This window comes from Esox lucius, chromosome 17 (genome assembly GCF_011004845.1).
Source record: "Esox lucius isolate fEsoLuc1 chromosome 17, fEsoLuc1.pri, whole genome shotgun sequence".
Lineage (NCBI taxonomy): Eukaryota > Metazoa > Chordata > Actinopteri > Esociformes > Esocidae > Esox > Esox lucius.
Window position 1 is genome coordinate 27,081,111 of NC_047585.1, and position 13,013 is coordinate 27,094,123.

Below are 13,013 nucleotides of genomic sequence, written 5' to 3' on the forward strand. Positions count from 1 at the left end.
TTTGCCAAACAGTTAATCTCACCTCAAAAACTCACTAGAACCACCAAAACACCAAACAAGCTTGTTCAACCAAAACACAGGCAACAATTCTCACTCAGAAACACACACTGTCACTCATAACACACTGACCTAAAAACCATTAACAACAGGGAGCATTACATAAATGGCAAATCTTGTAAGTTTATAAAATTATTTTTCACATAAATCAGTATTTGTTCATAGAATAAGAAAAACACTTTATTGACTGTACTATTGTATACGGAACAAGAATGAATCAGAAATGCGTATAGTCTTTACAATCTTTGAAAATAGTAAATTATACTTTTGAAAAATAATAAGTTCAAACAAAAAACACATTTCTCCAAATTCCAGGGCTGCAATAATAACAAACAAACATCAACAAGTATAGTATAATCACTAGACTTGTGTAACAGCAAACCATCATTGGACAGTGCTGCACACATTGTGATGTTAGCTCCTCTCTGGCCTGGGACATCCTAGGTGGCTCTGACCAATCACATTTCTTCCCCTGCAGTACTTTACATTATGTGTAGATGTGTATATACCTTGTTTGGTTATTGAACAGACGTCTTACCTAGATATATTGATACTGGAGTTCTTTCACACGTTCACCATTTCTCTCAAAGGGTACAGAGTACAACACTCGGGTAGGTTTTCAGCTGAAACTACAATCAATTGTGTTTGGATTGATTAAATATTCTATTATTAACATGTTCTTTATATTTCAATATGGTTACTGCATAAATGCACAGCAGTTGCCATTATTCTGTTTTGAATGTGTTTTTAACAGTTTTGAGAACAATGTGTATGCATTTGAGAAATGTATGCATTTGAATGAGAAAACAGTTTGAAATATGGGATTTTGGGGAATGTGTTCATTGTAAGCATTTTGTGTGAAGGCAATTAAAAATTATTCATAGTTACATCCACATACATTTCCGTTTTGTAGACTGTGTGAAGAGTTTTGTTAATGTAACTTTAGCAATCAGGAAAAATTGTAAGAAAACACAAACCAAGCAACACCTAGGGACTAAATAATAATTTTATTTTCCTTATGTTTTATTTTGCTGCTACAGTAGTCAAACTATGAACACACACTTAACTGGTTATTATGACAATATGTTCTTCTAACTGATCTTTTATGATTTTAATCATTATATTACAAATCTAACAAGCACATTACCACTCACTACGAGATACATTAAGAGAAGTGAGAGAAGGTGGATTGGTATGATATTGGAATGTTGCTGTCATTTCTGGAGTCTGGGTGTGTTGGCTGGCAGGCACAGGGTTGGGGGAAGTTCTGATTGTACTCTGCCTAACCTGTCGGTTTACAAAAGAGGGAGGCACGGGGGTAAAGGGAAGGAGGCGGTGGCCATTTTCTCTATCCTGACGTTTTCACCGAATCAGTGCGGATTCAGTAATACACCTGTCGTTAATACGAATGATTTAATTTCTACGTTTTTAACGACTGGCTATGGAAGCTCATGCTTAATATGTTTTATTAATTTTTCGGTACAATAGGCCTACCAATAGGACAAAATAATGAAAAAGGGATCTTTGAATTTTTTGGGTCGAAAGAATAAGCAATCTCTCTTTGACACCAATATTAAAGTCAAGGAGCTGGGTGAGTTTTTCTTGTCATGTACAAATTCTAATAACAATCAAATGTTTAATATATCATTCGATCGACATTATTCTTACGGCTTTCACGACCTTTGCACTTGTTACTGTGAAAAATAAGTGGATGAAATCTAAATGGTCACATTCTAAAAAAAATATGCTTGTTGGATCAAGGAATACAAAATGTTTACGCAACACCAGTGTCACGCAAGTATCGTCAAAAGTAAGCTGGGGTAGGATTTGATTTCCCTAACAGTGGTAAACCGAATCTTACCTGGCTGAAAGTTCATTACGTTACAGGTGGAATTGTGAGAGCATGACCCAATTTCACGAAACGTCTTTTTTAACGAAACGTTAGGATTCTGCAGCACTAAATAAAATAAAAAAATGTACTTGCTTTTGTTGTATAATATGTGGAGATCAAATTAATTACACACCATTATTATCGTTACAACAAAGTAAGCTACATGTCACTTCAGCAAGACGCTCATATGGTGTGACGTGGTGAGTGCATACATTTTCATACGTCCAGAGGATTTCTTAATCCATGCTTTGGGAAGTATAATAAAAAAGAAATGAGAAAAAAACACTTAAAACGTTGTTGAACTGTTGAGTAAGGTTCTGAACATGTCATCGGATTGATTATTTGCATACATTATGCAGGTGCTCGATGCTTTTTATATGACTGATGAAACATCTCCGGGGGAGGTTAAACACTGCCCGTTTGTGGCTGTTTTGAATGGCTGGTTACATATCAGATATAATGCCGTTTAGCCTCAGTCTTCTTTCAGGAAGTCATAAGTCAGTGCTAAGTCAGTTCTAAGTCAGAGCATGACCTCACTCAACAGTCCCTCAATGACATGTCTCCCATTAGTTAGTTATTTGACTGTGACATTCCTGACATTGGAATGGTTGACTGAGCTGTAAAGAAGCACAAGCACTCTAGTTTTACAACACAGCTCTTTTTACCTCTGTGTTTTAGGTAGGTTTTTCATTTATCTAGTAATGTCAAAGCCTGTTAGGAACATGATAGACAGACCATCTCTGGAGTTTCCGTGAAATATTGATCATGTGGTGAGTGGTCTGAAGTCCAGATAAAGTATAATTTAGTCTTTCGTATACATCCATTGTATATGCCTCAATCCCAAATGCATGAAGCTTGACTTTGTTAAGTGTGCTTTGATGCCTGTCTGTCTGTGATAATTGCCATTGATATGACCAGTGCTTGACTTGGGATAAAATAAGTACCCGAACTGACAAATTGCACATTGGACTATGTTCTTCAAAATGTATGTGTTAATAAGGCTTGTTCCATTAAAGTATCCTATCCCAGACATCCCAGGTGGCTCTTTTGCCTAAAAAAGTGACCGGAATGCTGTTTGCCTAAAATTAGAACACTGGTTATAACATATCACTATGTCACACCTCTGCTCAAGGACCATTAATTAACATGAAAACCATGTTAATGAACAGCAAACATTTATGACAAGGAAACTAACAGGCTTTTGACCCACAGAATTGTTTAATATGTGAAGCTTTTAGAAGCCTTTTGAGTAAATTGGGCTTTAACTCTAGAATATACAGTTTTGAAAAACAAGGGAAATACCCCATACAGAATACACTAGCAAAATGCCTTAAAGTCCTTTTATGTACATAATTACTAAATCATATTTTTGCTGTTCTGTTAAATAATATATGTTTTTTGATGTACTGTAAACTTATGCAGGGAGTTGTTGTTTTCTTTCTTTAGACAATGTTGAACTGGAGTTGGACTCATCAGCCATTCCTGAATCAGGCACTGCCAAAGTGAAATCCAGACCCACAGTCAAGCACTATACGGTAGGTTCCAAATCCACTGCATAATGTTTTAAAAGCTATCAAATCTGAACATGTATGTGGCTCTATAAAATAATATGATGCAGAGTACTGAACAGGACCAGCCATGCCATTTGGAATTCCTATAATCGTTGATCTTGGTGTGACCACAGAATCAGAACCAACGATAAATCTGAACTTTTTTCACTTGCACATGTTATTCACACGTGTAAAGAGGGAGTAGGTTGACTTGCAGGCAGGCTCTCCATGTTACAAGGGTGCATGCTATGTTGACCCAGTCCTAGCTAGTCAAGAGTCAGTTCTCAGTCAAGTCCTAATGCAGACATAACTATAAGAATGTTCATATTGGGTCATCTGCATATTGACATAATTAGTCGTTGACTTAAGATAGTGCCCAAGTATTTGATCAAGAGAAGACCGTTTGTATCAGCTTATTATTTTGTTTAATTTATTACATGGTTATTATGTTGTAGGCTGCATAGGTGTGTCCTTTATATGACATGTTTTTTTGGCATGTGTTAGATGTGGCGCACCCAGTAGAATAGAGGCTGGACGGCCCTGACTAAATCTTCTGACTTTCACCAGTGAGTCATGGAAAAGGACAAGGAAAATAATACATTCATAAGGATCTGAAGTGTCTCTTTAATGCTGCACCCTTTGTTTCTTGTGAAATGTTCATGCCTTTGCTGTGAGGTGAATCTCTGTGTCGTCTATGGTCATGACATAATGTTCTGTTTATATTTGATACTATAAACATCTACTGTAACTGAGGAAAGCACTACACCAGTCAGCCCAGTTGCCACACCAGATATCCAAGTAATAGTAGCGTTGGACCAGTAACTGAACGATGTCATAGCACGGTGAAGAATCGGTCGTTGTCCCCCTAAGCAAAGGCAATTAACCCTAATAACTCTTGTAAACTGCTCCAGATGAGACCCTGACATAAAAATATATATTACTATTTCCATGAAACATATTTCTACAGCTGAATGCAAGTTATTTATGGGTCTATTGCCTGTGTTCCATCGGTATTCCACGCGCCATGTGAGAGAGCAATACCTGTGGTTGTGATCAGAACAATCGGATCAAAGGCAATAACTTTATTTCAATTTACAGTTGTATTGTTTTGTTATATTGGAGGCCCTTAGGCCCAGTATTGGGTATATTTGGGTAACTCAGGTTTGGAAGGGCATATGTCTGTTATGTCAACACACTCTGTGTTTATTGATAGTGGCATTTTGGGCTGGGATGATAATTTCTTCGCAAAAGGCAGTCATAACCTCTTAACGTATGCTTACATGAATAGATGGGAGTTTTCCAATTGCCTTGCCCACACCACGCCTGCCCAGCCTGAAATAAGCAGAAAACTGGGCAAGGACGGTTCACCTGTTGTTAAGCAAGCTTAGATACAGTTCACCAATAGATTATATTTTTGAGTAAGTTCAATAAGTGGGGTGCTCGGGGGCATTTGAAAGTTATCAAAGTTATCAATCCTGTAGCCTCAATCTATACAAGGTTTGTACATTAATACAGACTACGGTTAGTCTTAGAAACATTTTCTTTTTAATGAAAAGTCCTTGTAAATGTCCTTGGTCCTTGTAAATGTCTTTGGTAATTAATGGCATCTTTACGCTAGGCTGTAAAGGTATTCTAAGATTTTTAAAATACATTTTCTCCACAATTAAATTGTCAGTGGACTGTGGATCAATCGCCTACTCACGTCACACCCAGTATCTCAGACACTACTGGTGTCCATTAGTCCTGCAAATGAATAGCATAACATTACAGAAGCAGATATTCTCTAAACCTACATGAATCCTGCACCTTAATGCTGAGATCTGCATTTACAAAGTCAAGGTGTTTGATGGTGCTTTAACAAACGACTGCAATGCAAACTTTGCAAGGTCATAAATTACATTTAGTAGATATGTATATACTCTTTCTACACATTTTAGATATATTTGCATGCATTTTATGATTTATTTGCCAGGAAAGTGGAAGAAGGAGTAGTAGGTTGGTCTTTAACCGATGCTGCAGCAGTACATGAGGCAGCTGCCCAGAATACTGGATCACTTAAGACATTTCATGTTTTTTAAACAATTCAAACCTTCCGTTGGACTGGACTGTGACCGTGCGAGTGTAGCGAGTGCGTAAAAAGTGAGGCAAAACGGAAATAAAACAAAAGAGCTATAACGATTTAACTTCTTTATATATGTTGTGGATCAAGAAATAACGACAGCACTTCACGGTAGGCAAACGTGACAAACAATAATCTGTGAGGTGCGGAAGGTTGGCGTGGTGTGGCACCTAACTGGATTTAAGCATTGTAAAATAATTTGCTACTCATGTTGGAAACAGGGTGGAAACTCAACATATTCAGAAACATTAATGTCGACCACATGATGGTGCTATAATAACCACATACAAATATCTATTGATCAATTTGACTTTGATTAAGTTTGCTACACATGCTTAGAGTCATGTTAACCCATGTGATATGTCCGACAGCACCTGGTTAGTTTTTGACTGGAGGTTGGTTAATGTTGTATGGTGACATATAAAATGTTTACGTGTGTGTGTGTGTTGATCATGTAACACATTTTTTACACTTTTTCTGCAGTGAGAATCTTAAAAAAAATTTCAATATCAAAAAGGTGAGAAAAGTGAATTGTGTGGGCTAAAAACAAATAACCACCTGACTTACACTCACTGGATTTTTAGGAGACTTTTTTTATAAAGTACAAAAGGTTCACCAGGGAGTCCTTTGAAAGTAGGTACATTAAATAGTTAAATTATCCATCTCATGATTATTATATGATTACTATATAACATGTGGTCGATATGTATATGTTAGCTTACTCCAAATCTGAAATAAAATGAAGTAACCGCTTACACAATTCTTCCAAACTGAAGAATTGTGAGGGGCAACCACACCAGGCCATCCGAGCAGGAGTTAGAGTTAAGGGTCATGCTCAGTGAGCAGGAGTTAGGGTTAAGGGTCATGATCAGTGAGCAGGAGTTAGGGTTAAGGGTCATGCTCAGTGAGCAGGAGTTAGGGTTAAGGGTCATGCTCAGTGAGTAGGAGTTAGGGTTAAGGGTCATGCTCAGTGAGCAGGAGTTAGGGTTAAGGGTCATGCTCAGTGAGTAGGAGTTAGGGTTAAGGGTCATGCTCAGTGAGCAGGAGTTAGGGTTAAGGGTCATGCTCAGTGAGCAGGAGTTAGGGTTAAGGGTCATGCTCAGTGAGCAGGAGTTAGGGTTAATTGTCTTACTCAGTGAGCAGGAATTAGGGTTAGGCTCTATGATAGAACAACATATTTTTCAACAGCTCGTGAAACAATTGTAACAACCATTCAGCTACTAGTCAAATGCTGTAACATCTGATATCTTCTGTCCTCATTTTCCACAGTCCTCTTCTGACATTGTGCAAGGGTTTGCTGTCCCAACACCCAAAGTTCCGGTCCTTCCCCCTGTCAATAAACCAAAAATCAACATGGCTGGTGAGTCTCTCCCAAAAGTCCCAAAACCTAAAATCAAGCCATTCACAAGCATGTTTTTCAGACCGGGAAGATTCTAATGTAATTAAATTAATTGGGCCAACCACAACTAAATGTAATTTTTAAAAACATACTTTGACAATAATTGAAATCAATAAAATACATAATTTGTATCTGACCGTGGTTCTATCACACTTAACTTCACAGTAAATGAGGACCGGTTGGGCAATGGATCAGCAATATCTGTACCTGATTTGGTGGAAGGGGAGATATTTATTCCACCTCCCCCTTCAACGGCACCCCCACCTCCTCCCTCGATGTTCATCCCTCCCCCGAGTGACCTGGACTCTCTTCAGCACCCCCCAATGCCCCCTCCAAAACCCCAATCAAAACAACAGTCTGTGGTTCATCCTGAAGACGACAAAGATGTTTTCACCTCCCTGAAACCTCCATCAGTGCCATCCCCAAAGCTCCCGTCAACTACATCCAGTGCTTCTAGTTCTTCTTTGCCAAATGATACATCACCAAAAACTACAGTCCCTGACTTTACAGAACCCCCAAAGTTCGCCCCGCCACAGCCCCCTTCAAACATGAGGCAAGCTGCTTTGAAAGCCCTGAAGAACCCACCTCCTAAGCCAGTGAGACTGTCCTCCATCCCCAGCCTAGATGAACCCCCCCAGGGTCCAGCACAAACTCCCCCTGTAAAAAATCTTACACCCTCTAGCTTCAACCCTCAGAACACAGCTAAAATCTACAGTGTTCCCAAGACTGGCATCTCAGGTAAACAGGTGGACCATGAAAATAGGCCTAAGCAGATCCTACTTCTGCATGACCCTGGGTTCACTGACCCCGGCCCTGTTCAAGTCAGTGGGAATGTCCCCTCCGTGGCACCGCCAACTAAGCCAGCACGGAAAAATAGCTTTGGCATGCAGCTGGACATCAAGGAAAACTTGAAATCCACTCCGTCAGGCCAGGCCACTCCATCCAAGACTTGTGAAGAAATGAAAGTGGAGCCTTCATCTTTATCCACAGAGCAGGGTACCAACAAACCAAACCCCCCCGCTGAGGAGTTACCCAAGCTTCAGAAGGTGGTTACTGCCCCTATAACCACAGAGACTAGCCAGATCAAGCAAGATGTGTCAGCTGGCCAGAGTCTCAAGTTCAGTCCTATGCTGGACCGTAAACTACGCAACCTAAAGACCGGTGATGCACCTGGTCCAAGGGAGGGGCCTGCTGCCTCCCCTTTCGCTCTTCTGATGGCAGCTAAAGAACGAGAGAAGCACAGGTCAAAGAGTAACGAGCCGTCAGCGAGCATCCAGCACAGCCAATCCAATCCCAATTCGTTCACAGTCATCCCTGGATCTACCTCATTCACCTCTCAAGACCAAACCCCACCAAAACCTACCATGTCAGTGGTGAGTCATAGGGTTGTACCCGCCTCTACATCCTCATCCTCCAGTTATATAGCTATGGATAAGCAAAGTGGACAGCAGAGGATTCTTTCACCCTTTAGCTTTGTCAAGGAAGAAGATAAAAAGGAGGAACAATGCATGCCATTACTCCCTCCCCCTCCTGAATTCGATGACCATGATAATGTTATGGACTCACCCCCTAGCTCTCCTCCACCTGATCCCCCCCTAAAGAAGGTCCTGCCCCCAACTCTCAGCCCTGTCCTTCCAGTCGTGCCCCCAACTCCCAGCCCTGTCCTTCCAGTCGTGCCCCCAACTCCCAGCCCTGTCCTTCGGGTCGTGCCCCCAACTCCCAGCCCTGTCCTTCCAGTCCTGTCCCCTACACCCAGCCCTACAGTTTCTGTCAAAATGAACACCCCTCCTCCTGCCCCTCCGACTGTAAAACCCAAACTTCCAAGCCCACCCAAAGTCCCGCCTCCTGTCCTTGACGTCAAAACAAAGATGCCTGTTGAAACCAAACCCAAGTCTCCTCCCACCCAGGCACCCTCCTCCCTTTCAGCCAGTCAGGCCACGCTCCTGAGCATCCTGCAGAAGAAGATGTTGGAGATGGACAACAAAATGGACAACAAAATGCTTGTCATGAAAGAAACAGAGTCTGATGACTGGGGGTCTCCCTTGTCTGATGAGGAGACCAAGGTCACCGTTGGCTCTAAAGTCACCCAGAAGACCCCTTTTGTCAAGAGTGCCACCCCGTTAGTCAAAACACAAGGCCTAGACATGAAGGAATTGGAGAGTAAAATGGCCATGAAAGCTCAAGGTTTGTCAGCGCCATCAAAAGTTCTCACCAGGTAGGCCTTGTGTTCTCTTCTATATATTTGTTACCTAATAGGGTGAAAAGGAAAGATTGGGTTGGGGCTCTGGGTAGTGGTGTTTATAGTCTTTGTGGTTGCTAATTGTTTTTATATTTTGTCTGTGTTTTTTGTCTATTGTGTATTAGTTTGAGGGAAAAAAGCAAATAAAGGAGCCCAGATGTTTTCATGCTTCTGAATTCAAAGTTTGAGAACCTTAGGTCAGAGGTGTCAGACCGGTTCCACGGAGGGCCGAGTGTCTGCAGGTTTTTGCTCTCTCCTTGTACTTGATTGGTTAATTAGGTCACTGATTGGTTAGTTTCTACCCTCACCTGGTTGTGTAGGTATGAACTAGGAACCAATTTATAGGAAAAACCAAAAACCTGCAGACACTCTGCCCTTTGTGGAACCGGTTTGACACCTGTGCCTTAGGTCATTGTGACTAGATGGGTTTAGTTTTTCTAGCAATGTCCCTAATTGCATTTTTTTAATGTTAATCAGATGTACTAAAATTGGTTGCCATTGAAAAAGATCATTAGTTCTTTATTGACTTGGTCAAATAACAGTTCAATAAAATCATGTAAAATAATTTAATACAATATTTTTTTTCCTTTAACTAGCAATGGGCCACAGTCAAAGCAAGCATCTGGGATTACTTTCACGGTACGACCTGGAACCAAACAACCCATCACTGTTGTCAGCAAAGGAGATTCATCATGAGGAGCCATGCCCATGCATAGAAGGTTTTCCCCAGTCCTCAGGAAAGAGTGCAGATTTCAAAAAGATATTTCATTGCTACGGTTTAATCAGTGTGCGATAGCACACAGTACACTTTTTAGCAATGATATCTATCTGACCAAGATTCAAGGCAGGTGGTGAAGAGGCCAATTTTTAAACTACGAGCTGTAAGTTCCCAGCCTTAAGATAGAACAAATAATAGTTTTTATATATTTTTACCATAAAGACTTACTATAAGGATTTGTACAGATTATTTTTGGTTGTGTTTTTTTATTTACCACATTAGCTGTATATACATTTTTACAGCAAAAAGGGAATTGAAATGTAGCAGACTACAGTACATAGAGTACATTCATGCTGTAAATGATTTACTGTACTCTTAGCAAAGGTTCTACAACTATGTAAACTAGGTCTGTTATCAGACTGTCTGATCATCTACTTCAGTCAGCTGAGCTGAGCAAGATATGTCCTATAAAAAATAAGACTGAGTAGAAGCAAAACAAATGTGCGTCATGACGGAACGAAATAATTTGGTCTCCATGGTATCTAGATTCTATTTGGTCTAAAATGTACGTTTATTTTGCTTAGGTCTTACTATTGGGTCTGTCTGTGTTTATATTTATTAAGCAGCCCCACTACTGTAAAATAAAAATCTAGTGGTAACAATTATGTAGGTCATTACTAAATCTGGTCAATTATAAAACATATATGTATTTAATCTTTTTTAAATCATGATAAACCAAGAAAACTTTCAAAGGTTTGGTCAATGCCTTTGGATAATAGTGTGTATCTCCTGACTGGAGTGTATGTCCACAAGCCCATCTAGTTTTGGTAAAGCTGTCATGTTGAAAGCCATTGTAAAAACTATGCTTAACCTGTATTGCCTTTAATGTTTAATGTTTTTCATTACTCCTTTCAACATTGAATTAAGCTAAATATCCCAGGACAAAGGCCCCTCCTTTGTATGGTTATTTGACCTGTGATATCAAACTATGTAATAAAATAATATTAAAAGTCATAAATATGTTTCCAATAAATGTATTCAGACACTGAATTCATGATGAGTCAACCTGAATAGAATTATCCTGGCTCCTTTCAAGCACATCTCACAAGCACATTTAAAGTGGAACTCTGCTTTCTGCCTCTGCCCCAACACGAAACAGTCAGCCAGTGGGATGTCTTGCTCTGGAGCACCACTTTTGAAGATACTTCTTTTAATCGGATTGGAATACTCTGTACTACTGCATTTATTAGCCTGGTTTCTGTTCCCTGTATTAAGCAGTGTTGGTCAACATTACTTTTCAAAGTAACTACAGTTACTAGTTACAGTTTCCATAAAATGACTAGTTACGTTACTCACTGTAGAAAGTAAGGCATTAAGTTACTTAGTTACTTTAAAATAAATCCTTTGATTCTATATTCATGTGTTCGTCACTTATGCCCAAAAGGCACAGATTTAATGGGACATCGTATAATTACATAGGTATTGCGTAGTCAGTGTCACTCAACAGCATATAATATTAGCCTATAACATTAGCCATTATACAGCAAGAGTGACCAATCCTATTATCTCAAGTAATCATACCATAATGCCAAATAATATTTGCATTTAGTTCTTTAATCAAGAAACTCTTAAATCAATACATTATTTTGTATTATAAGTGCCTCCACATTTTCAGGCCAGGCTTATTATACAGCCTATATGTGCAGATTCAATATACTAGATAGATCCATTGTGGTGAACAAAGAGGAACAAAAATAACAGCTGTAGCATTGTACACTGATAAACATACCTTTTCAAAAAGAAAACAGCAATTAGAAATCCCTTTGCAATAATGTGCATAATCAATTAATGTTTCTTTATTTTGAGGTGAATAATTACTAAATCTGTTTTTGAAATGATTCAGAAAAATCACATGTAGAAACAGAACATGCATTTAGAAGTAAATTTACTATAAACTATAGTTGACAAAATAAAATGTTTCTCTGCTTATATAAACGACCACTATTAAACTGCTAACACCTCCCTTATACAAATACAATGTGGACTAAATAACGTTTATTATCGGAATGAAAGTGTACTCTGCTGTATCCCAAACAAGCCCTACTGCCCTATGTCCCTTATTTAAGTCCTTAATCATTTGTTGTAATTTAGCTCTGAAGAGGCAGCTATAGTTGTGCTCTTAAGTTTGCATTGAATATGAAAATATAACTGATCATGCAAAAATAAATGCATTTTATTTAAGGATAGTGATCATATGAAGCCATTTATTATCACATAGTTGTTTGGCCCCTTTTTAAATCATAATGTTAACAGAAATCACCCAAATGACCCTGAGCAAAAGTTTACATACCCTTGAATGTTTGGCCTTGTTACAGACACACAAAGTGACACACACAGGTGAAAATGGCAATTAAAGGTGAATTTCCCACACCGGTGGCTTTTTAAATTGCTGTTAGTATCTGTGTATAAATAGTCAATGAGTTTGTTAGCTCTCACGTGGATGCACTGAGCAGGCTTGATACCGAGCCATGGGGAGCAGAAAATAACTTTCAAAAGACCTGTGTAACAAGGTAATGGAACTTTCTAAAGATGGAAAAGGATATAAAATGATATCCAAAGCCGTGCAAATTCTGGTCAGTACTGTTCAATGACTTAATAAGAAGTGGAAAATTTTGGAATCTCTTGATACCAAGCCAAGGTCAGGTAGACCAAGAAAGATTTCAGCCAAAACTGCCAGAAGAATTGTTCGAGATACAAAGCACAATACGATGATACTTGAACAAAAATGAGCTGCATGGTCGAGTTGCCAGAAAGAAGCTTTTACTGCGCCAATGCCTCAAGAAAGCCTGGTTACAATATGCCCGACAACACCTTTACAGGCCTCACAGCTTCTGGCACACTGTAATTTGGAGTGACGAGACCAAAATAGAGCTTCATGGTCACAGTCATAAGCGCTATGTTTGGATAGGGCTCAACAAGGCCTATAGTGAACAGAATACCATCCCCACTGTGAATCATGGTGGTGGCTCACTGATGTTTT

At 39.3% G+C, this 13,013-nt stretch overlaps 1 protein-coding gene across 1 annotated transcript; it reads left to right on the forward strand.

Moving 5' to 3' along the window:
• The first annotated feature begins 1,399 nt into the window (after positions 1-1,399).
• LOC105017148 (proline-rich protein 36) lies at positions 1,400-11,023 on the forward strand. The gene is made up of 5 exons (XM_010881527.4): positions 1,400-1,648; positions 3,395-3,483; positions 6,887-6,977; positions 7,182-9,231; positions 9,852-11,023. Exons 1-5 carry the CDS (start codon positions 1,567-1,569, stop codon positions 9,949-9,951), a joined length of 2,412 nt encoding a protein of 803 aa, XP_010879829.2. The 5' UTR covers positions 1,400-1,566; the 3' UTR covers positions 9,952-11,023.
• The last annotated feature ends 1,990 nt before the right edge of the window (positions 11,024-13,013 follow it).

Excerpts from the sequence above, each read along its gene's own strand:
- LOC105017148 (XM_010881527.4), top strand. The coding sequence starts at position 1,567 with ATGAAAAAGGGATCTTTGAATTTTTTGGGTCGAAAGAATAAGCAATCT. Across the intron at positions 1,649-3,394 it reads TATTAAAGTCAAGGAGCTGG|ACAATGTTGAACTGGAGTTG; the intron begins GTGAGTTTTTCT and ends TTCTTTCTTTAG. Across the intron at positions 3,484-6,886 it reads CCACAGTCAAGCACTATACG|TCCTCTTCTGACATTGTGCA; the intron begins GTAGGTTCCAAA and ends CATTTTCCACAG.